Raw genomic sequence first — 24,341 nt, 5'->3', positions numbered from 1 at the left:
TGGGGTATTATACATTTTTGCATAAGCGCATCAGGCATTTGTTACTCCATCTCAAGTAACTCTCTTTCGGATATACTTGTTTCATATTTTTGGTTCCTCCCACAGCTAGTGGAATGGGGCAGGGCACCAATAACAAACACACCGTGGGTGCGTGGGTGCTCCTGCAGAAAAAAAAAATCCATCAGAAGGTCATGTTTGCCCCAGTACATAAGGGGGTTTGTGTTTGGAGGTCCTCTGCTTAGCCTTAGGCCTGCTCCGAGAGCACCAAGATGCAATTCTCTCTGTCTCTCCTATTCAGCTGCTTTAACAGTCCCAGAAGTCTGGAGCGAAAGCAAGCCATACCAAGCTCCCCCCCCCCCCACGACATGAAGCAGCTCCCTGGGCCAGAGAAGGCGGGCCTGGCTGCGCATAGACCGACCCCCTTTTGCAGGCCTAACTCGCTCCTTCCCTCGCGTTCGTTTCTATAAGAGGAGGAGGAGGGAGCGATGCTGCTGCTGGGGATAGTTATGCCAGGCGGGAAGGCGGGCGGCGGAGGGAGGAGAAGGAGGAGGAGCAGCAAGAGCAGTAGCGAGAGGACCGCACTTAGCTCCAGCCGCAAGGAGCAATGCTGCACCGCGGAGCAGGATCCTGGTTCCAGTCCCAGAGCAAACCCAGCGGAGCGGCTCTTACCACCCTCTTGCTGACAGGTTGGTCTTTGCGGAGCCCCTGCTTGGGCCCAGCCTTCCCGCTTAGATGGCGCATCCTCCTTCGGACACGGCCTGCCACACCGTTGCTTCTCATGCCCGACCCTTGTCAAGCGGCGGTGGGGGTGTCCCTCCTCGTCTCTGCCTTGATGCCAGCCTTCTGCCGCTGCGCCTGCTGCAGCGGCTCGCTGTTTTTCCCGCACGAACGGATGCCCGCCCTTCCTGAAGCAGCTGCCCCGGGAGGGTTCAAAAAAAAAAATTGCGGGCAAGAAAGGAGGGAGCAGTTGGGATAGTTGCCTGCAAAAGGCATTGCCTTCCCTGGCCAGATGCCATTATCTTCCCTCTTTCATAACACTAGGGCATATTATAGAAAAATGTTTTTTAAAGATGTATTACTGGTGTTTTTTACAATAATGGAAAAACACACAAACATGACCGGATTACTGTATAGAAGAATATATTTAAGAATCAACCTTATGTAGAATGATAACACCTGGTGTGTTTAAAGTATATGCAGAAGCTCCAATAATTTTTGTAATCTTACATTTAAAAAAAAATGGGATGGGAAATGCGCTTTTTTTTTAAAAAAAAAATAACTTAATATGTATGCAGAAGTGTTATAATCGCCCCACTTCCCCCCCCCCCATATAGTTCTAAACTGTGTGAATTCTGATTGTGTTTTGTAAAGGCTGATGGATAGAGAGGCTGCTTTCCTCTTTTGCAGATCAGACAGCCCATTAACAAAGCTTTTTATCATTCCTGAACTCGGAATAGCAGGCACATTTTTCCATTCTTGGTTATGTGGATACAAGCTGAGCATTACCAGCAAATGGAGAGGAAAGTATCCTGCTAACCAAAAAAGGAAAACATGTGTACATGCTTGTCTAAGGAAACGAAAACAGAGGACAAGACCTCCATAAAAAATAAATGTTGGATAGAGTAAATTCAGAATAACAACAACCTCAAATATTGGGTTTATTGGCTTTTTTTGCTCCTCCCCCCATGGTTAATATTCACATTCTAATAATATATGATGAATGCTGTATTCATGATTAAGTAACTGCCTTTAACATTATGATAAGAGAACTAAGGATACATAGTGTTAACTATTAAAGTAAAAGAAAAAATATAAAGTGGTATATGCACTTTTGACATTTATTGCCTGTTTTTTCAGGTACTAAGAACCAGTGGTCCATGCTATTCAGTGCTGGCTAAACTACAGCTCTCTAGGGATGTTGTTCTACCATAACTGATATACAAGGCATGTGCTATATCTTCCTCAGTGAATCAAATGTCTTCTTTTTTAATTGTAATGTTATTAAAAACTTAAAATTACAATAGTAAACTAATACAAACTAAAAAAAGAATAAAATGAAAAAATAGAAGATGCAGTAATAAAAAATAAATAAATAGGAAAAGAATTAAGAAAAAGAAATGTATAAAGAATTTACTTTCCCCCTTAAACAAGTATGAACAATTTTAGTATCTTAACACCTTCTCTTAAAATACAACAAATGGTCTCTTAGCATATTCTAAATCATTCTTTAAAACCCCTCATTTCAGTCTTGATGTCAGCAAAAGTTCATTAAAAGTCAGTAGAGAGGTAATAACATACCTATTTTAATTTTTATCAAGTACACCAACTTTATATTCCTTTCTTTTTACTTTTAACAATCTTGGTTTTTAGTTTCCTCAAATGATGTTGTAGAATTAGATTTATTTTCATTTTTTCTTTGTTCCATCTCATAACATTTTTCAAAGCATTAACAAACACCTTTTGTAAATCTAATATAGAAAAATGATCCAGATTTCTCTGCTGGATTGTTACTTGTGTATCTCTTTTAATTATTAAAACAGTGACTGGTTTTTTTTGTATGTCATTTTTAAATTCATTTTCAGATCAGTCTCAATCTTGAAAGGCAAAATATGTTGTTCCATGGCATTTTAAATACAGTCCATTAGAGTGACAGACACTTTTAAAATTAACTTCTGAGTCCATTGTTCAAAAATATTCTTCAGTATGACCAATGTTAAAATATTTTGCTTCATGCTGTATCTTTAAGTTGAATCTAAGCGTTCTTCTTTAACTGCAGTCTTTGGTTCCTTTTATTTCCCTCTAGCATTCAACTCAAAGACCCATTCTATCAATTTTTTTCTAAAAGAATTCAGAACAAAAGCATTTTCCTGTGGGAATGATCCTTAAATTTAATTCCAAAATCTTATTTCAAATCCATTTTGAGCCTTAATCCATTTGTAACTTTCCAAAATCAAAGTTCTAAGTCTCCTTTTGCTATTTTATTAAAAAAAATAAGTCCTTAAAGTTGTATTTAAAACTTCTTTCACTAACAATTGAAGATTGTTTGATGAGAGCTTTATGTATTACACCTATTTGTTTTAATAAAATTTTTATTGATTTTTATAATTAAACAACAAAGATTATGATGCATTTACGTACATAAACAAAAAAGAAAAAATAATCCAAATCAATACATTTTCGGAGACGCTCGGCAGTCCCCGCCATGCCTCCACCCTCATCCACTTTCCTTTCCTTCCTCCCTCTGACCCCCAACCTCTCCACCTTCCTCCTTACCACCTACCTACATCCCCTCTCCTTTCTTACCATTTCCTCGAGTGCAATTTGGGATACCAGCCGAGCATCTCCTCTTATCAATACAATAAGTATTTATCTATAAAATGTAAATACATCAATTTTTATAATTCCCCTGATCCCCTACCCCCCCTGAACTTCCCGGAACCCAATACAGGACTAACACTCATTCCATTCCATATCTAAATTACAATTTAACTAAACAAAGATAATACAATCAGTATATACATACTTTAACTCTAATAATGCAATAAGTAACAACAATACAACTCATCAAAAACTATATGATATTTGTATAATTTATCCACCTTCAACATTTAAACTCAAAACAATTTTTTAAAACCTAAATATCTATCAAACATTTTATATACATTTTTTCTTACATTTTACTCTTAAATTTTTCCTACACTTTCTTCACTCTCAAATCAATACTTTCAGCAAAGATCTTAAGTCAATACTCTTCATAGCTGGAAAAATAATTTACTTTATCAAATATTTTAAGACTTTCAAAATACTATAAGTTCTTTACAGACATATAATTAAATATTAAACTAATTTCTTCCTGTTCCATAATAAAATCTCACTTCCAGCATCATCAATTTAACCATCCTTTGGCTTATGAAGCTTGTTCAGCATTCCCTGCAAGTCTATTGTTGCAGATCTCTTTGGCCTCGCCCCTCCCACTGATTCTGAAGTCGGTGGATATATTACAGTTTCCTTTTGTTGTTGTTCTCTTTCTTTACGCCTATAAGCAGCACGAGTCATCCTTTGCTCCTTTGCATTCACTCCCACCTTTTGTTGAATCTGAGAATCTCCTGCAGATAATGACATGGCCCCAGACAGTTCCACAACAAGTTGCTCCATCAAATCTTCCTGTGCTTTAGATGTTGATGATGATGACAAATCAGCTTTCAGGACTGACAAAAAAAAAATCTCTGGTTTTCTGTACAGAGTTTAACCTGTATCTGGTCCCTTCAAAATTTACCACAATGCCCATAGGAATCTCCCATCTAAAAGGCATCTGCCGCTTCTTTAACTCCTGAGCCAAAAAAGTAAAGTCTTTTCTTCTTCTTAAAATCTTAGAAGGTATTTCTTTTAAAAGTATAATGTCTTGTGCAGCAATTTGAAATCTCTGCTGGTAAAAGAGCTGTATAATTTCATTACAACGTACTCTTGTGGTGAAGTAAACAACCACATCTCTAGGTATATTTCTCTGACGTGCAACCCAGGAATTGACTCTATAATTTTTTTCTGTTTCTCCACAGATCACCTCAGGGTTGCAATTCAATACCAGGGCCAAAGCTGTAACAATTTCCTCCTTAAGTTTCTCTTGTAAATCCTCTTTAAGCCCCCTGATTCTCAGGGCAAATTCCATTTCTTTAAATTGTGACATCATGTCATTTTGTAAGTTCTCCACACCTTCTTCTACTTTCTCAAGTCTGTCCTCTGTTCCTTCCATTTTCTCCACTAAGTCATCCACCCTTCCCTCTATACGATCAATATGAATTGCTAGTCCTTCAAAAATATGTGATATATTTTCACAAAGTTCCTGATTTTTCTTATCCAAAAGTTCTTCTGTTTGTTTCACAGTTTGTAATGAGGACTTAGCTAAAGCCTCTTGCAAATCTTTGAGTGTAATGGAGGGAGGTGGTGATGGTGGGGGAGATCTAGGTTTTTGTTGTTGAATTTGCAAAACAGGAGAGGAGATAGCTGTTTTAGGCAATGCAGAAACTCCAGTACGTTTTGTAGCCATTCTGCCAAATTATTTTTATTTTTATTTATTTTTATTTTTAAAACTCACAAGAGCAAAAATTAACTTAAAAAAGCTTGACTTAAGAAAAGTTCTTTAAAATCCTTTAAAATGCATCATTCCACCACCGGAAAGAAAGTGAAAGTTTTCCTTTTGTTACAAAGAAACAACGCTTCCGCGGCCATTTTCTTCTCACTTTCACTTATAACAAATAGTGAAAATCCCAATAAGATCTTTGAGTTAAAGTCACCATTTAACTAAAGCAGAAAAAAAAATCCCCTGTCAGGTTCCGTCTGTTCAAAAGTTACTCACAAGCAGATACAAAGTAGCAGCAGTGGCAGCGACGTCTAGCCTCGCTCCGAAGAGCGAAGACACTCCGAGCTGTGGAGAAGAGGTCCAGACTCCGGGGGAGTTCATACCTACATCCCCCCAGGATCATTCCTGGGGGGACTAGAGAACTCTACCCCTATCTGAACCAAACTCATTCTCTCCCCTTCGCCCGGGGAGAGAGTTCCAAGCCGCAAAACAGCTGATCCGCGCTGTTTTGACAGCTCTGACGCAGTCCCGGGCGGGAGGCTGAGAAGAAAGCCTCCATTGGCAAAGCCTCGCCACCGGAAGCCGTATTACACTTATTTTTCAGCAAGCTTTCAGTTTTTAAATCTTTTAATGAATATACATAAAATGGGAAGATCAGTTTCTGCAAAACTGAGGAGAAATAGCTTTGAACTTTTAGTACAATATAGAATATATAGAGACTTAGCATTTGCATTAAAATCCACAAATTCTCAAAGAAAAGTAACCAAATACTTCAACAATGATTCCTTCTTCTTAATTACAAATCACAATAAAGATGAAAAGACTGAGTTATCAAAGTCTATGAATGAAAGAGTTAACAATTTTTAAAAAGCTGGGTTACATGTGGTATGTATATGAGTCATTTTATTAAAATTAGAAGTTAGAATTTGGAAAGCAAATTGCATATTTTCTTACTGAAGTATATAAACAGGCACTTTAATATGAATTTATCAGAAATATGTGATCCCATATAAGGAAATTAAGTAAAATAAATGAAGTAAATTATAGTAGTTTAAACTAGTAGTATAAACTAGCCTTTTTCTTGTATCTCAGCTATTATATTTCTTCTGCATGCTTAACATTTCATATTTTTATAAGAGTATGTCACTGATTTGATTGCATACAAATAGATATTTGACTGTAAATATCTCTATCCCCAGGCCTTTGCTTTTGAATAGTATGTGCAAAGAATTGCAAAACAATTTTTAGACAATCATCCTCATTCAGCAGAACACTGAATGTTTACAACATTCTTTTATCTGATCATAGAACATTGGAAATACTCATGATCTTGTTCATGAGCAAAACTGATTTTAGCACTGGCCTTGAAATCAGTGTTGATTGTACTAAAACACTTTTGTAAGCAGGGTGTGTGCACATACTAGCCAATAAGTTCAAATAGAAAGGATATCCTAAATTTGGTGCCTGCAATTCTAGTAATGTTTCCAATCTTTTGGGGAACTCATTTCAATTTTTAAAAAGTTTTGTGAACAGTCACAGAATAGCTGCTTATTTAAGGATTGGTGAATCATAAAATGTATTGCATAAACACTCAAAAGAATTTCACAAAATATACTCCCTTTTAGAAACCTATCCATTCTTCCTTGTCTCTCTCACACCCCAAACTCATATTCTTTTCTCCATATGATGTCTAAATGTTTTGCTTGTTTTACACTGGCATATTGCATGCATACATATCTATACATCCATACAGTCATGGGCACAAAATGTATACTTCATTAATTCTTCTATAAAAATACATATTTTTGCATTAACTTCTGTAATTACAATGTAGTTGAATGATTTGTATGGGAATGTAGTGGAATATTATGAAAAAAGTCATATACAACATACAAGAAAAATAAATGAAGTATGCATAACAGAATGTCGGGAAATAGTGAGGATACAAGTGATAATGCAACGCCTTACCTAAATCAGCCACAAGGAGACAGTATATAACTACTTTTATCCTAGATGGGGATTCTTCAGTCAGCTCTTTCTATGAAATTCAAATATACTTGAGAACTGAATGTATGGACCATTGGACTTTAGATGATTTGGTGCAGTGCATTAACTTCAGGAACTATCCTAGTCTTGGAGTTTAGTAGTGTTTTAGGAAGAAATATATAGAATCTATTAGAAAGGTATATCAGTTCATTTTTCCCTAAGCTATCAATGCAGAAGAGATATGGATATTATTTTAAGTCATGTCCCCATGTATAGTGTACAAGACTTCCATACACACACCCTTGGAAGGAGTGTATTTTTTTCCTTAGTTTTTATCCAGTATGTATCCTGAGTGATGGTCTATAAGTACATATAAATAAAGATATAAATAAAGTTTAAATAAAAAATACAGCATATAGGATAACTTGAAAATCTAGCTTTCTTCCCAGGCCTGGGATTGATGTTTAATGATCAATGTTTGTGTATGTGTTTTTGTGTGTGTGTCTGTGTTTTGTTAGCTGATTTGATTGTTGATTTAATAATTTGATTTATTGATTTAATGTTGCTTGCTATTATGGTTTTTGTTTTTTAAAGTTTTTATTGCACCATAGTTCACTGGAGTTAAGCAGTCAATACATTTGAATAATAAATAAATAAACTGGCAAATTGATAAAATTGGCATGTGATTGCTTATAGTATGGATGCAATTTTAATACATATGTAAAGACTACTTCCATACTTAATTATAGAAAGAATCCATTGTTATTCTCCTATATCAGTGATGGCGAACTTATGACACAAAGACAGTGAAAGCAAGGATTCAGCTATACTTTCTTTTATATATCATATCTTTAATTTCTTTGTCTTATTATTTCTTGCTCCTTTCTTGCATTCTCTAACAGAGACTGTGGATATTTTGAATATTTTCATTTGCTGGATTTTTGCTATCTGAATTATAGTCACTCCTGTGTGTTGTCTGTGTATATCAAAATATGTGCTTGTGTGTGCAGTGTGATTGGTTTGGAGATCAGTTCTTCTTTTATAGAGTTGATAGGGATATTGCTCCCATGCTGTTATGTGATTAATGGCAATTTTTGTGAAGTTGGTAGATTGGCCCCTGCTATAATTTGTATAATGCTTGTATTTTCTTAGTTTTTCTATAATTTGTATGATGCTTATATTTCCTCAGTCATTATGACAAAAGTGTATAGGATCCTAGAGAAACTAGGCACTGACTTGTTAAAATAATATTTACATGGTGGTATAAGAGAACTTATTTTACAAACTAGTTGTAAAAAAGGTGTTCAGGTCAAAAGTACTGGCTTGAATAATAATTCTGAAAGTCTGTAACAGAATAACACAGTTGGAAGGGACTTGGAGGGCATCTAGTCCAATCTCCTGTTCAGGCAGGAAACCCTATACCATTTCAGACAAATGGCTGTCCAGTCTCTTCTTAAAAACCTCCAGTGATGGAACACCTACAGCTTCTGGAAGCAAGTCGTTCCAGAGATTAATTGTTCTAACCGTCAGGAAATTTCTCCTTAGTTCTAGGTTGCTTCTCTCCTTGATTAGTTTCCATCCATTGCTTCTTGTCCTGCTCTCAGGTGCTTTGGAAAAGAGATTGACCTCTTTCAATTGAATTTAAAGGAATGTTTTGAGATAAGAATATTACTATGTTCCTTTGTTTATCACACAGATGTCCTTAGTCATGATCAAAATCTTCTAGAACTGTGGTAGATTTTAGTAGACACTGCATGTAACAACATAGAAATGAATGCTCCAACCACAGATTGTTACTATGTCCTTTGCCAATAGCTATCAAGCTTGCTTCCAGAGACAAGGACTAACTAGCCAGGAATTATTCTTTTATTATATGCAAAATAAGTTTAACAATAACAGACAATTGATGGTCTCTGAGCAGGTGGGGTAAATGGTACAGAATTTTATTGTCTTCCCTGGAATATGGACTGGAAGTAGTAATACCAAGGAATAGAACTACATCTCTAGCTAGTATAGGAGGAAAGTAAAGGTTACAAGAATTTCTGTATTAAATATTCTGCCAGTAAATGCTCAGCTCTACCGTAAACAGGGACTACAGGGTTGTAAAAGGAGTTGTTACTGTATTATACTCTATAGAATGAGACATCTACATATAGGCAAATTTGAGGCAGAACAACTCTTGTACATTTCCTTTTACTCTTTCCATGAAAATGGCTGGACCCCTATATAAACAAAAAACAGTTTGCATTTGTTTATTACTTTGGTAACTGGCTCCTTTTCCATCAGTGTGAGAAGTGATTCTCATACTTAAAACCTGATAATTTTCAAATATTTTACACTTTTTTCATTGCACAGTATCCTATGAAGAAAGGTCTTGCTTAAGGTCTTTTCTCATTTGATCTCATCCTGTCTGTTGAAGGTAATTGCAGTTCTATGCTTTCCTTGATCTCTTATCCATAAAATTCCTTCTGGTTAGGCTTGGATTTTTCTGCCCTTAATGAGTCATGAAATATCCACGATTCTGCTCCAGAACAAGAATATACAAACATTTTCTGGAAAACGTGTTAAGCCTTTTCTCCATTTTTTTGGCATAAACTTCTCCAAGTTCTATGTCTATCACTGGAGATTTTAAAGAAGAGATTGCACTGCCATTTGTCTGGAATGGTATAGAATCTCCTGCTTGAACAGGGACTAGAAGACTCCAAGACTCCTTCCAACTCTGTTATTCTTTATTCACTCTTAATGATCATGTGATGCAGAGCCTAATGCTGACTTTCATATTCTACAGTTTCCCTATTTGCTGAGCAAAACACTTTCCAATGAGGGCAAGTTGTACCTGACATCATAGTTTCTGTTTCAGCAGTGTCCACTTGGGATGCAGTTTAGGTTTTAGAATTGCATAATTTAGAAATGGACTTTTTTCTCAGTTTCTTCTTGTTTCAGCTTGTAATCTAGTTCATTAACTTGTTTCAGTGATATTTTATTTGTTAGGCTTAGTCATCCCTTTGGGGCATCTTGCTATTTCAACTAACTGAAATTATTCATTAAATATGTAATGAATCTTACCTGTTACTTTATTGTATTATCACGGAAGTAGTACTCAAGATATTAACAGCAAGCAACACTGGATATATTTTATCAATATATTTATTTTATAGAGATCTCCTATGTATAAGATGCTTAGTTCTTTGCTCTGTATGTGTTTTAGCAAATTCTGCCAGGCAGCAATATGATACCAATGTTTCACATTCATTCAGAGTCTCTGTGTTTAAGCCATAGATTAAATTATTTTAAAAGATGATTTGACTAGATCCAGGGATAATTTGGGCATTATCTGTTTATCTCCCTGAGATAAGCTTGTTACTTACCCATATGTGTGATACACAGACATTTTTCTGAAGATACACATGCTGCTATGCCCTCTGTCTTCCTCTCCTTCTCCAAATCCATACTATGATAGATATTTTTAATCTCCTATTCTATCAACCTGGTTTTCATGGATGCTGAAGGGAAAGTTACAGGAATTGCACCCAGGAGCTTGTCCTTCTGGAGGTATGTTTTCCTGTCTATCTCGGCAGTAGAAAATTCCAGTCATGGCTACTGCATCCAGAGCTACTTGTAGCACCAATTACAGGTGAGCTACCCAATGTTTGTTTTTAAAATGGTTTTATGACTTTGCTCTGAATGTACGTAGTTTATTCAAAACATCAAAATCATGTTTTACAGGCACTGTTTCAAGAAAACAAAATCTCAAGAATATTATGGGTGAAACCAATGTTTAAGAAATACGCATGACTTTTGAGAAACCGTATTAATGTTAGATTAACAATAATAGCTCAAACTCCATTTTTGAGACAAATTGGAGAAGAATTTAAGTTTATGACATCTTTAAGTGATCTGTTCTTAGGTGGGTTTTTAATGTCAGGAATGGCTTAAAGCCTTAAGTTTTAGCTTAAGCTGTTTATCTTTAAATTTCTTGGAAACAAAAATATTCAGTAGATATTAGTAACTTAAAGCAGATTTATTAATATTCTTTTTTAAAAATATCAGCATCTATGAATTTATTAATAAAGGAGAATATTTTTAGCTCAGGTTGACATGAGGGGTCATTGGTGCTCATTGGTCATTAGCTTGCTTGTTTTCTTGCAGATGTTTCATTACCCAAACTAGATAACTTCATCAGTGCTCATTGATAATGTTATCTAGTTTGGGTAATGAAACATCTGCAAGAAAACAAGCAAGCTCAGAGATCACCAAGGACCCCTCCCTCACCTATGAATTTCTTTCTTATTCCTTAACATGTACAGAACTGAAACATTGTGCCTGAGCATCAGACTATGGTGTATTCTTAGGAACTTTTGCTTAACTACAATAAAGTTAGCAATATACCGGTATATATTTCCAATGTCTTCCATTTGGCTCCTTTAAGTGATAGCAGCTTAATCTATTGAAGCAATTCCATCCATGGCTTGTTTAGCATTATGTATGAACTAAGCAATCTCCCTTGTTTCTTTTCCAACAAGCCAAAGATAAGAATCTGCCAAATGAAGTGTTTTCTGACTTATGGCCTTTGACTACTGAGAAACAGTTGACCTAGTATTAATTTATTTATCTTGCATTTGTTTTCCTTTGGAAAGCTTTTTTCTTATACCCTCCTGCTGGCGTAAATGGAATGATTAAAGGGAAGACAAAGCATCTCATCAGATATATTAGCAGTAGCATTAAGGCTGCTGAGAAAAATGGTGAGTTTAGGCATTTAAATGGGATTTATCAACTTTCTGCAATATTCTGTGATAAATCACTTCTGTTGTGTTTTACTGACAATGTGTGCAGATAACAACAAATATATAAACATCTAATCTTCTAAATGTTGTTTTCCTCATTCTAATTTTTTTTGTTTGCTACTAAATTTTCAGTTAAATTATTTGTGGTTTTCCTCATTCAAATAATGGCCCGTTTTAAAATATTACACATTCCTCCTTACTGGCATCTCCTTAACCATACTAGTAAACTGGTGAGTGAGATAATTTGTTTATAATACTGCTTATTCATTTTATTCCCATTTATAGATCTTGTCTCAATTCATTTTAGGAGACATTTTAAATGTCAGGGTCAATTAGGGAAAATTGTTCCTATCATTTAGGGTTTTTTTTTTTTTTGTGGTTAGCTATCTTACATAAAAAAATTTAAAATGGAAAAGAAAATTAGAAGAATAAGACTCGAGGAGAACTAAATAATTAGTGCACTAAGAATACTTAATTAAATGCTAGAATCTTAAAGTATGGTTTGGGGAAACAAATGTTTCTGTAGAATAACTACATATTTGTTCAGTTAATGAATTAAATATAGTACTGGTGTGACTTATAAAATAAAATAAAGTAACTTCCTATGACAAGGCAACATTTCCTATAATGCAGTGGGAAAACAGACCACCCCAGAAAACTGTGGAATGCAGCAAGGGCTTCATGATAAAGCTGGAAACAGGAAAAAGAAATATTTTTTTTTCATGTATTTGCAATCATAACTAGAGATGAAAGAATATCTGTAACATTTGACATAGGACTTGATTTAATAATAACTGCCAATAGCTAGTTTAGGATTAATTTGGCATATTAATTTGGGGGTATGGAAACCCCTAATCGTTCTATAGCATTTTTTTAGAATAATATCTGAAGCATTGCATAATCACTCTATGCTGAAGTAGATTAATGAACGGCAAATATAGTCGGACTACCCTTCATTTCTGCCTAATATGCTCAGACCATCACATAGTATGGTCACCACATTATTTTAATAGTGATACTGTTGGAATTATGTTAATGAAATTACCTGCTTTGATTGGAAACATAATTGTCTAATATGAAAACACTATAGAGGAACAGCTGGATTAGAAAACATGAGAAAAATCTGATAATGCAGTATATTTAATTAAATGCCTGGGAGAACTTGCATTTATATCAGATGTGGAGAACAATGTTATCTTTCTCCCTCTGTTTTTGAGATGAGGAAAAAAATGTCTGATGGTTAGTTTTATTGGCATGTGGGGAGTGACTCATCTGAAGCAGGAATTAAAATTTCTCTTGAATTAATTTGTAGGATATGAACTCTGTGGAATAGCGTGGTGGCCTAGAGGTGAAGATGTTCGCCTCCCAGTCAGAAGGCTGAGAGTTCAATCCTAGGCAGGGACAGATATTTATCTGCAAGAGAAAATATCTGCTGTGAACTCTCCATAGGCATCAGGAAGAGCATCCAACCAGCAAACACTCAGTTCCATTCAGTCATCCCGACCCCACTTGAGAGCAAGGGATTACAGGGTTGTAAAAAGAACTCTGTGGAATAAAGCAAGACTTGGTATTTAGGATGCATTGCACAGTGGGATGCAATGAGTTGATCCTGCAGCATAATCTTATGTGCTTGCAGAATTATAGGTCTGTACAGTAGAACTCTCCTAGGTCTCTTAATATCGTTCTCATCAGCCAACTTATGATATTCCAGAGCATCTACTCGGGATAGAAGAAATCGCTCATTAAAGGTTTTCTAAGGATGATGTGGAAGATGTGGATTTTGTGTAGTGTGGGATAGGCAATCTGCAGTGTTCACTCCATAGGCTTACTGTTAGGTAATTTCATACTGTACATGCAATGGCCTATTTGTAAAAGCTTCTACAATTTATCAGTTCAGATTTCTGTTATGATTTGTATGTTTCTTAACTATAGGCTTTGCCTTGGGACAGACGGAGGACACTGTCAGATTTGCTTCTAGCCCAAGCAGCATATCAAAACACAAGATTGTTTCCAATATGTATGGATTATACCTAAACATTCATATGCTTGACAGGTTACTCAGGGCATTACAGATACTTAAGATCAGTTGCTTAGTGGCCATTTTAAATTTGTGCCAGGCCCAGAAAAGAGTACTTGTGATCCTGCGCCCGCTATGGTCACATAATTGCAATTTGGGTGCATAGGAACCTGCCTGCTTTTATGGCCGTTTGCCATATCCTGCATTGTGGCTACAATTTATAGAGGATTTTTAAATAAAAAAACAAAGTTTACTTTTGGTTTCTAGCAAAAAGAGCTCATCACAAACAATGGGTTTGCTTAATGACCACAGTTTCCCTTAATAACTGTAGCATTCATTTGATGACCACAGCATTTACTTTACGACTAATGTAAAATTGGGCACAGTCCTGTAATAACTTGCTTAACGACTGGCATAATTTATGACCAAAATTCTGGGCTCAATTATGGTTGTAAGTTGAAGACTATTTGTAGTGGCTAGTTAACTGAAAAAAATTGCATTTAAAATAGGTTTAGCTTTACCAAAGATGGCAAAATAGCTGAGTATCCTAAGCTGTTAGGATGACCTGGGTAATTAGAATTATTCTTCAATCTCAGTAGAGTCAAAATTGAAAGATGTTTTGTTATGTGTATGAAAGATTAAATAACAACTTATTGCCCACCTCAGATAAGTCATAAATATTGCATCTAATGAATAATGTATTTCAATTATTTTACACATTTTCTGTGTATCTTTGATTCACTCAAGGGATAAGCGGGGAAATTCATCTACATATATTTTAAAACACAGTGAATAGAAAGTATATATCATCTTCCAGTTTTATTGAATGTAATAACCTAATTGTACTTGCTTCTTACTACCACTTGTCAATAGCTTTCATTGTTGAACTTTTAGAAGCCAACTAAAATGTTGTCCTCTTTTATGATGTAGCAGTTTTAAAGTATAAACTCAGTCTTAATATAAAAGAAGTCAACAAATGATAAAAGAAGTTTGTGAAATGTTGAAGCAGTTGATACTATAGGCATTGATATGATATGGATAAAAATCAGAATTTAATTTAATATTTCCACATTATTTATATTTAATTACTGAGAGATACCTCAATGGAATCTTCATGACCTCTACATGACTGATTTTAGATTGATTCTACCTTGCTTTTCTTTGAATACAAAGTTTTATATTAATCACATGTAACACATTTATAAATAAACAATAAGATAGTTCAATGAGAGTAAAAGTTAAGAATGTGTTTCCATTAGATTTTTTTTTTACTGTCAAAGACTTCCTCACAGATTTTTTTTTATAAAACTCCTTTATTTTTTTATTTTATGTAAGTTATTATTATGATTCTTCAAATAGTCAGCCAGATATTCAGACTGGCTTTGGCATTTTTCTCTACTTACCAAGTCCTTCTCAAGAACTTGAGATAGGCAGATATGGATTATTATTATTTATTTATATTATTATTTAGACTATTTAGATCAGGAATGCCAAACTCGCAATGTCACGTGATGTATTGCGATGTATAGCAACTTTTTTCCCATTGCCAGCAATGGGGTGGGTGCTGTTTTGGCATGACACATCCGGGCTGCGGGCCGGCAGTTTGACACCCCTGATTTAGATTATTCAACAAAAAAAACCCCAAGAGAAATAATACTGAAAAGAGAAGAAATAAAAGCAATATAAAACATATATATTCATGTATGAAATTTTACAGAGTTTTAATAAAGTGCAACCATAGATTTTGTGTGCTTAATGCTTATTATTCATGCTGATTATAATGCAGGCTTAAAAACAGTGAGATATTTATGCCCTTTTATATGATAGCGATCAGAATTGTGCCCCCAACCATTACTTCTCAAGCTGAGAGATGCCCTTGATGATCTGGAACTCATCAAGGAATACAAGTTGCATTTGTTAACAATTATATATAGTTCTTGAAAGGTTGATAATAAAATATTGTTAGCAAAAGGGTTGTCAGGAGTGGGGAAAGAATGCATTTAGCATAAATTACAGGCTTTCTGAAAGTTCTTTCAAACAGAGCACTCTTTTTGTTCTGCTTCTTCGTGTTACTTACTTTTAACACACTAAGACTGCTGTAACAAGCACAATTGATTGCAGTAAGATTTCATAATAACTACATGAATTGAAAAATACAGTACCATGAACATGCTTTTCTTCTTTTTACCAAACTATTCAAAAACGTAGCTGCTTTGACATCTCTCAATATGTTTTACTACATACAAAGTGACTTGTAAATTGCTTCTTGGGTTTTATATAATTAAGATTGAAATTCTAAATTGTTCAGTATCAGGAGCTACATAACAGAAGAAGAGCTGTGAAGATATCTAAAAAAGGCAACAAATACTTTGGGGTTTGTATTGTATGTCATATTTTTCAGCTTTTTTTTTAATGAGCATATAACCACTATTTTCCATGGATCTATTTTTTTCATGTTGTGTTCTCTTCTATTCTCCTGCTTTCCAGTGTACACAATTCTCTCTAAGGTGCATTCTGATCGAAATGTTTATCCTTCTGCTGGAGTTCTCTTTGTTCATGTTTTGGAGAGAGAACATTTTAAAGGAGAGTTTCCTCCTTATGGAAAGCTTGGTAAGAAATGTTTACAATTATAAAGGCGTATAAAACTAATACAGCTTCCATTTAAACTTGTCTTTATGAAGATCACATAATCATCATTTCTCTACAAAAGGTGTAGCTCAAAGGCTATTGGCTATGTGTGCATAGGAGAGAGTGAAAAGATTTAAGTCTCAGTAAAAATGGCACTGTTAATTTGATATGAAAATATCATCTTTCTCTTTCTGATTAGATTTGTAACATTTAGCATCATGATTAGATTTGACACATTTAGCATCATGAATTTTTTGGCCTTTAGACTAACTGTACTTAGCCTCCAGTTGTTCTTGGGTATCACCTCTTTTCCAATTTGCATTTAATAAAAAATACCTGTTGTGATACGTGTTATTATTCTTATTTCTATAAAATCAGATCAGACTATTACAGCAAAATTAACAAACACATTTTCTTAACATATTTAATACTTGTTCCTGTAGAGCAGCGGTTCCCAACCTTTTCTATACTCTGCATCCCTAGAATGCTTCTGATATATTCTTGCATCCCTTACAAAAGTTTGAAATAATGGCAACGAAATTATGCATATACCCTATAATTTTGAAACTTCTAAACCCAAGTTTTCATACCCCCTGGAATATTGTCTCGCACTCCCAGGGGCTGCAAACATCACCCATTGGGAACCCCTGCTGTAAAGGGATATAGCAAATCCTTCACAGTTAATGGAACAACCTCATTTAAGTTGCAGTGCCCAGTTAATTAGAGTTAGGTCCAATTTAATACTAATACTGGCATTTATGCGGTATTAAGAGTCAATGGCTGTTGCTGAATATTCCATTTTTCTTTTTGTTTTCAAATATTTCGTTCTTGTTGGCCACAACTATAAAGAACTATAGTTATACTTTTTGGGGTTTATTACTATAATGAAAATTATTAAGATTCTAAATAGTAGGAATTATCATTGGAATAGCATAAAAATATGGTATTCTGATGATTAAACAGTATCTTAACACAGCTGTCTTATTTATCCAGGTGAGATAAACAATGATCCCATAACATTTAATACAAACCTAATGGGCTACCCTGATAGACCTGGCTGGTTGCGCTACATCCAAAGAACACCATATAGTGATGGTGTGCTCTACGGATCACCAACTATAGAAAACATGGGCAAGCCAACCATCATTGAGGTATTTACTTTGCAGAATGTTTATTTTTAAAAATGCATTAGACATTTTGTTAGAAACATGCTACCAGGGATAATGATAATAGTATAAACACACACACATTCCATTAAAAGGAAAGGTCATCAACATTGAAAATTACATTTCAGTGTCTGTTCTATTGAAAAACCATAGCTCTTAAATGCAGAGATATTGAATTGCTTTCAGTACTACCAGATTTGATGAAAGAACTACAAGACTGAAAGAGGACTTATTCTAGGTATGTAGATAAAGGATTTTATCTTAATATAATTTTTCATGTATGATTAAAAAAATCATATTACTTAAAAAACAGTCAACTTCTAAGTCCATTAACACCTTTGTATTGCTTAGTAAGGTTGTGAAAGGTAAGTCGACCAGTACTGGAATGTCCCATAATTCTCAAAATTTCTTCAGTCATATTATAACTGAAAGAATAGACTACCACCCCCAACATAGCTTGTTTCTCTGATTTTCTGTTCTTCAATAAGAGAAGATTAAACGAAAACATCTGCAGCAAATTTTAAAAAACCATTATTGTTGTTTACCATATTATCCTTTATGAAATGTAATAATTAATTTTTCCTCCATTACTAGATCACTGCTTATAACAGACGTACTTTTGAGACAGCAAGACATAATTTAATTATTAATATAATGTCAACAGAAGGTATGTCCTCAAGAATTATGTCAGCATTTTGAATGTTTCAGTTAATAAATAATATGAATTGGTTAAGTTTTACTGAATAATTACGAGGGCACTTCGGAAATAAACCTCCATTTGATTATCAATAACAGACACTCGTAGATGCAGAACTTTTATTATACACATTAGAAAACTACAACATTACATTACTTTTCTACATAATCGCCATTCAAATTGAGGCACTTGTCATAACATCTTACAAGGTTTGAAATTCCTTAGTAGTTGCTTGACGCCAAATCTGGGCTATGGGGGCGTGATCAAAAACATCCCAATGGAACTGCTTCAAAAGTTCTTGGAGGCATCTAGCAGTGTGTGGGCGAGCATTGTGAACCAACACCACACGGGAAATCAGCATGCCTTGACACTTGTTACGGGTGGCTTGTCTGAATTTTTGTAACGTTTCACAGTAGAGTCTGAATTGATGGTCGAACCACATTCCATGAACTTCACTAGCAGTACTCTTTTGGCATCTTCACATTTGGTGGGATTTTCTATGGCACCACTTCCGGTGTGGTGTTAGTTCACAATAATGCTCGCTCGCATACTGCTAGACACACCCAAGAACTTTTGAAGCTGTTCTGTTGGGATGTTTTTGATCCTCTCCCATAGCCCAGATTTGGTGCCGAGCAATTACTACTAAGGAATTTCAAACCTTGTAAGATGTTATGACAAGTGCCTCAATTTGAATGGCGATTATGTAGAAAAGTAATGTAATGTTGTAGTTTTCTAATGTGTATTTATTTCTGAATTGCCCTCATATAAAGGCAAACGTAATGGGAAAAGGATATTTGACAGTGTCTCTTGTCATATCATATAATCATATCTCTGAACTATTAACATGGATGGTTATTGTATTTGCACAATATTTTTATTGCACAATGATTATTGTATTTGCACAATATTGTATTTGCACAATATTTTTATATATATTCATTTATATACCTCCATTATTTTTTATAAATAACTCAAGGTGGTGAACATGTCTAATACTCTTTCCTCCTTTTATTTTTCCCACAACCACAACCCCATGTCGTGGGTTGGGCTGAGAGACAGTGACTGACTCTTTCCAAAGTTGAATATGCTCTGGTTAGTTACATCCAAATTATGCAAGTCATGGCCTATTGCTAAATGAGAATGAAGTAGTGACTTTTTAGTATTGGTTCAAAAGCCGTGCATAAGAGGTGCCAGCACAAATAATCAATCCATGGGTTGTAGCACTCTGAGTCTTATAACTATGCTTAAAAGGCTAGGCCTTTCTTAGGCATTTTTACATTTATTCATGCAGATAAAAGGACAAAATACTATACAAGTATCTTCGAATTACAACAGTTCATTTAGTGACCATTCAAAGTTACAGCAGCACTGAAAAAAGTGATTTATGATCATTTTTCACACTTATGACCATTGCAGCATACACACGATCACGATCAAAATTTGGACATTTGTCAACTGATTCATATTTATGATGATTGCAGTGTCCCAGGGTTATATTTTGCAACTTTCTGATAGGCGAAGTCAATGGAAAAGCCAGAGTCACTGAACAACCGTGTTACTAACTGAACAACTGCAGTGATTCACTTAACAACTCTGGCAAGAAAGATTGTAAAATGGGGCAAAAGCTCACTTAGCTGTGTTGCTTAGTAACACAAATTTTGGGTTAGTTGTGATTGTAATTCAAGGATTATTACCTGTATTTGTGATTTACTAGTCCATCTCTTTCAGAAATTTGAAAAGGATTTAAGACACAATTACTTTTTTTTTTTTTTTGCAATTAGATCTTCTTTTGCCGTATCAAGCAGAATTCTTCATTAAAAACATGAATGTAGAGGAAATGTTGGCCAGTGAAGTTCTGGGAGACTTCCTTGGAGCTGTGAAAAATGTATGGCAGCCTGAGCGCCTGAATGCCATAAACATCACGTCAGCTCTTGATAGGGGAGGGAGAGTGCCACTTCCTATTAATGACATGAAAGAAGGGTAAGAAGTTATATTTCTCTGGCAGCAATTTATTAAATAGCTTAGTATTTATTCTTAAAAACACATCGGTAAAAAGCAGTAGTGGACTAATGAATAATTAATTCATATTTTGTGAGTCTAATCCAACTCTCTCTGCTAGAAGGAATTATTTTTTAAAACGTGAGGATGCAGGAAGGAGAGACCTGGTGATTTTAGTTCTGATTGGATGATGTTTTGCCTTGGCACGAAGCCTGACTCCAGAGTAGAATGGGCATTTCAGGCAGTTTTTAACCGCCCTAAGTCAAGACAAGACTGGAAGCTGTTTTCATTCACAGAAAGGAAATGTAACAAATGCTTAATTTAAAGATTGTCAATGACCATCCTAAAACTGATTCCACTTTATTTTTCAGTGTCTATGTTATGGTTGGTGCAGATGTTACATTCTCTTCCTGCTTACGGGAAGTAGAAAACCCACAGAATCAGCTGAGATGCAGTCAAGAAATGGAACCTCTAATAACTTGTGATAAAAAGTTTCGTACTCAGTTTCACATAGATTGGTGTAAAATTTCTTTGGTGAGTTATTGAATGGAGGTATTTCAGAAAATATAGCTGCTCAAAGTTTAAAATATCATTGGGAAGATGAATTGGGCAAATACACTTAGAAATTCTGTAATGAATTTCATGGGATAGGCATAATTTCTGTCAATTGCAGTCTTAATGTTCTTTCATGTGCCTGCTTGGACATTTTGTAGTCCTTGTCTCCAGTATGCCATTTGGTGACTGATGAAAATCTAACTTGTTGAAGAAAGCTAAACTGGTAATTTATTGTTCTTGATAATTCTATGGTTATTCTGTATTTTTTTTTTGTTCTGTACAGTTATGTTTGATTCTTGGAGACGGCCTGAACAAGGTTCTGCAGTTTTCTTGGGAAGGTTTTTCATAAGTATTTTGCCATTTCAAGGGCTGAGAGAAAGTGACTGGCCCAAGGTCATCCGGCTGATCTAGTATCTGAGGCAGGATTAGAACTCACAGCGTCCTGATTTCTAGCCTGATGTTTTAATCACTATACCAAACTGTTTACTATAATTTCAAATCTGTTTTACTTTTATTATGGAAACTGCACTGTTTACTATTATCCAAATTTCAAATCTGTTTTACTTTTATTATGGAAACTACTTAAAAGCAAAGATGCAAATAATGAAATAGTATACTATTTCATTATTTGCATCTTTGCTTTTAAACAGTTTCCATAATAAAAGTAAAACAGATTTGAAATTTTGATAATAAATGGCTTTGATGCACAGTACTTGAAAACAATCAGAGAGAAATAATTGTACATAGACCCATGCATGTAGAGCAGGGGTGTCAAACTCACAACGTCATGTGACGTGTCGCGACATATCACGACTTTTTTGCCATTGCTGGCAATGGGGTGGGTGCAGTTTTGCTATGATGCATCTGGCCCGCGGACTGGCAGTTTGACACTCCTGATGTAGAGTGAGTAATTTTCTTTTTAAAAAAATCATCAAGATTCCTTCCTAGCATCTCCAGGTGGTCAGGATAACCCAGCCTCTTTTTTTAGCCCATTCTATCATGGATTCTGAGAATTATCATCAAAACATAGATTCCAAAGAATGGAATAGATAATACAATAATTAGGCTAATGGTATGAGTTGGCATTAAACAGCTATTTATGTCCTTAGGCTTATTTACAAATAAGTATTATTATTTAAAGAATAGCCTTTGTTTATTTTAGAATGAGAAAATTACAGTTAGCACTTTTAGCAGGATTTGTGATGTATTTTCCTATGGTCAAAAAAGATACAAGACACAGTGTTGGCACAACAGATTTTAAAAGTTAAATATATAGACATCCATAAATTGAAATTGATTCCAATAACTTCATTGGCATTCAGTTTTCTTAGCAGCAATACGGAATAGGCTTGCCATTGCTTTCTGGAGTTTTTTTCCTTCCTAATTTCCTTAAAGCCTTACAGGTTTCCTGGTTGTCTTCTTTGCGAGTACTGAACAGATTCAGTCCTGATAAGGTTTGGGAGATCAGCCAAAATCAGCTATGTTCAAAAATCTTGGATAAAAGTTTAAACCTGGTCTAATCTCAGGCCTTATGATCGGTAGTCCTCGACTTATGACCACAAATGGGACCAGAATTTCTTTTGCTAACAAGGTAATTGTTAAATAAATAATTTTATGAGCTTTTTTGTCATGATTGTTACAGAAATCACTGCAGTTTTTCAATGAATCGTGTAGCCATTAAGCAAATCCAGCTTTGCCCACTGACTTGCTTGTCAGAAATTGTCTGGGAACGTTAAAAATGGTGATCACATGATCTTGTGACCCTGCAACTCTGGTTGCCAAGTGCCCAAATTTTGATCATGTGTCCATGGGATGCTTCAACAGTCATAAGTCTGAGGACAGGTCATAAGTTACTTTTTTCACTGCCATTGTAACTTTGAATGATCACAAATGAATGGTGGTTAGGTTGAGGACTACCTGTATATCTTATTCATATTTTATCTGTGATTGTGTGCAGGGGTGAAATATACATGTTGATCAAAAGGAGTTAACACCTTTTAAATTGAAGCAGTTCTGCCATTGTACACCATTCTAATGGTTGTAAACCAATTATTTGAGTCTATAGAAATTATAATACCTAAACCCCTGCAAAGCCTCCCTTGATAAGACTTTCAATATGGTTGCCCTGAACCCTTTAATAACAATATCCATATTATCCATATGTCATGTTTCCTGGGGGGAAAAATAACTATGACATAATTGCATATGCATGCCAGGAATGATGGATCTTTATTTCTGGCTTTTCAGCTTATTATATTTCAGGATGTAAAAGCCAGGAAGGTAAACATTGAATTAGAGCAGGAAAACATACTACTGTACATATTTCTAGAGAATGTCTGTGCTTTTGGCATCCTTACTGGAGCATTTTGTTTCATCAGCTACATGGGGGCCTCAGTAAAGCTGAGGCAAGGAATTCTTCCTCAAAGAACATTTTTATTTGGCTACAAAATAATGGCACATACAAAGGTGAACCCAAGATGAATTCCCTTCCTGTTCTGGTCCAAACAAGATATCTGCTTTAATCCTGTTCTTCTCAGACAGATAAACTCCCAAAAACGGACTAATATTCAGATTATTTATTCTTCAGGAATCTCAAACAATAACTTACAGTCAAGAAGAGTTCTTTTGATGAACATATCATAATCTTCTCCGTTCTTGTGGTGTGAAAAATTAAAGATAGACTCACCCCATATTTCTTATGGGACACAGAACCTTGTGTCTGTCTTATACAATGGCTTCTACATACACATCGCCAGGAAGTACAGTCATAAACTTTGAAGCCCCTCACACTGACTAGATAAGAAATGGGTCTGACTAACAGCTAAACTACATTCCCCATAAGCCATCTCTTAAAGAAACAGCATTTAACCCTTTAAATGCTCTAACCTACAGTTCTTAAGCTAACTGACTGGTCCAGCATACTTCCCCTTGGTTACAAAGTTGCAAGTTGCAATTCCAACCCCAATTTGCTGTCATAAATCACATTCACCAATTGTTAGAAAACACAGGCATTCCTCCCAGCTCTTCAGCCCGCCAAAATGTTATCAGCAATTACCTTGGTTCTCATACATTTGAATTGTTTTGGCTAACAGAACTACACACACCCCTCCTTCTGAACTAAATATGTGGGTAACGAAGACAAAAAGAAATTGGCTTCAGTTCAGTTTGTCACAGCGTTGGCAGCTGGGCTGACAGTCTACAAGAGCTTTTCTACATCTTATTGTGCAAGGCTAAGCCCAGTGCTCTTCAACATCTTCATCAACGATTTGGATGAGGGGATAGATGGGGAACTCATCAAATTTGCAGATGACACCAAGCTGGCAGGAATAGCCAACACTCCAGAAGACAGGCTTAAGATACAGAAGGATCTGGACAGACTTGAACACTGGGCACTATCTAACAAAATGAAATTCAATGGTGAAAAAAGCAAGGT

General features: G+C 35.2%; 1 protein-coding gene across 1 annotated transcript in view; it reads left to right on the top strand.

Moving 5' to 3' along the window:
* Window positions 1-569: 569 nt before the first annotated feature.
* The window catches only part of SGCE (sarcoglycan epsilon), a 40,449-nt gene continuing 16,677 nt past the window's right edge, over window positions 570-24,341 (top strand). The window contains exons 1-6 of the mRNA XM_029283260.1: window positions 570-686; window positions 16,352-16,474; window positions 17,486-17,643; window positions 18,253-18,325; window positions 20,137-20,335; window positions 20,725-20,887. Coding sequence (XP_029139093.1) covers window positions 605-686; window positions 16,352-16,474; window positions 17,486-17,643; window positions 18,253-18,325; window positions 20,137-20,335; window positions 20,725-20,887 — 798 coding nt within the window. The 5' untranslated portion in view covers window positions 570-604. The remainder of the gene's footprint in view (window positions 687-16,351; window positions 16,475-17,485; window positions 17,644-18,252; window positions 18,326-20,136; window positions 20,336-20,724; window positions 20,888-24,341) is intronic.

Source organism: Protobothrops mucrosquamatus, unplaced genomic scaffold, assembly GCF_001527695.2.
Source record: "Protobothrops mucrosquamatus isolate PMUCROS unplaced genomic scaffold, P.Mucros_1.0 scaffold45, whole genome shotgun sequence".
Taxonomy (NCBI): Eukaryota; Metazoa; Chordata; class Lepidosauria; order Squamata; family Viperidae; genus Protobothrops; species Protobothrops mucrosquamatus.
Note: the sequence above shows the minus strand (reverse complement) of the source record. Positions and strands in the feature narration are given on the sequence as shown.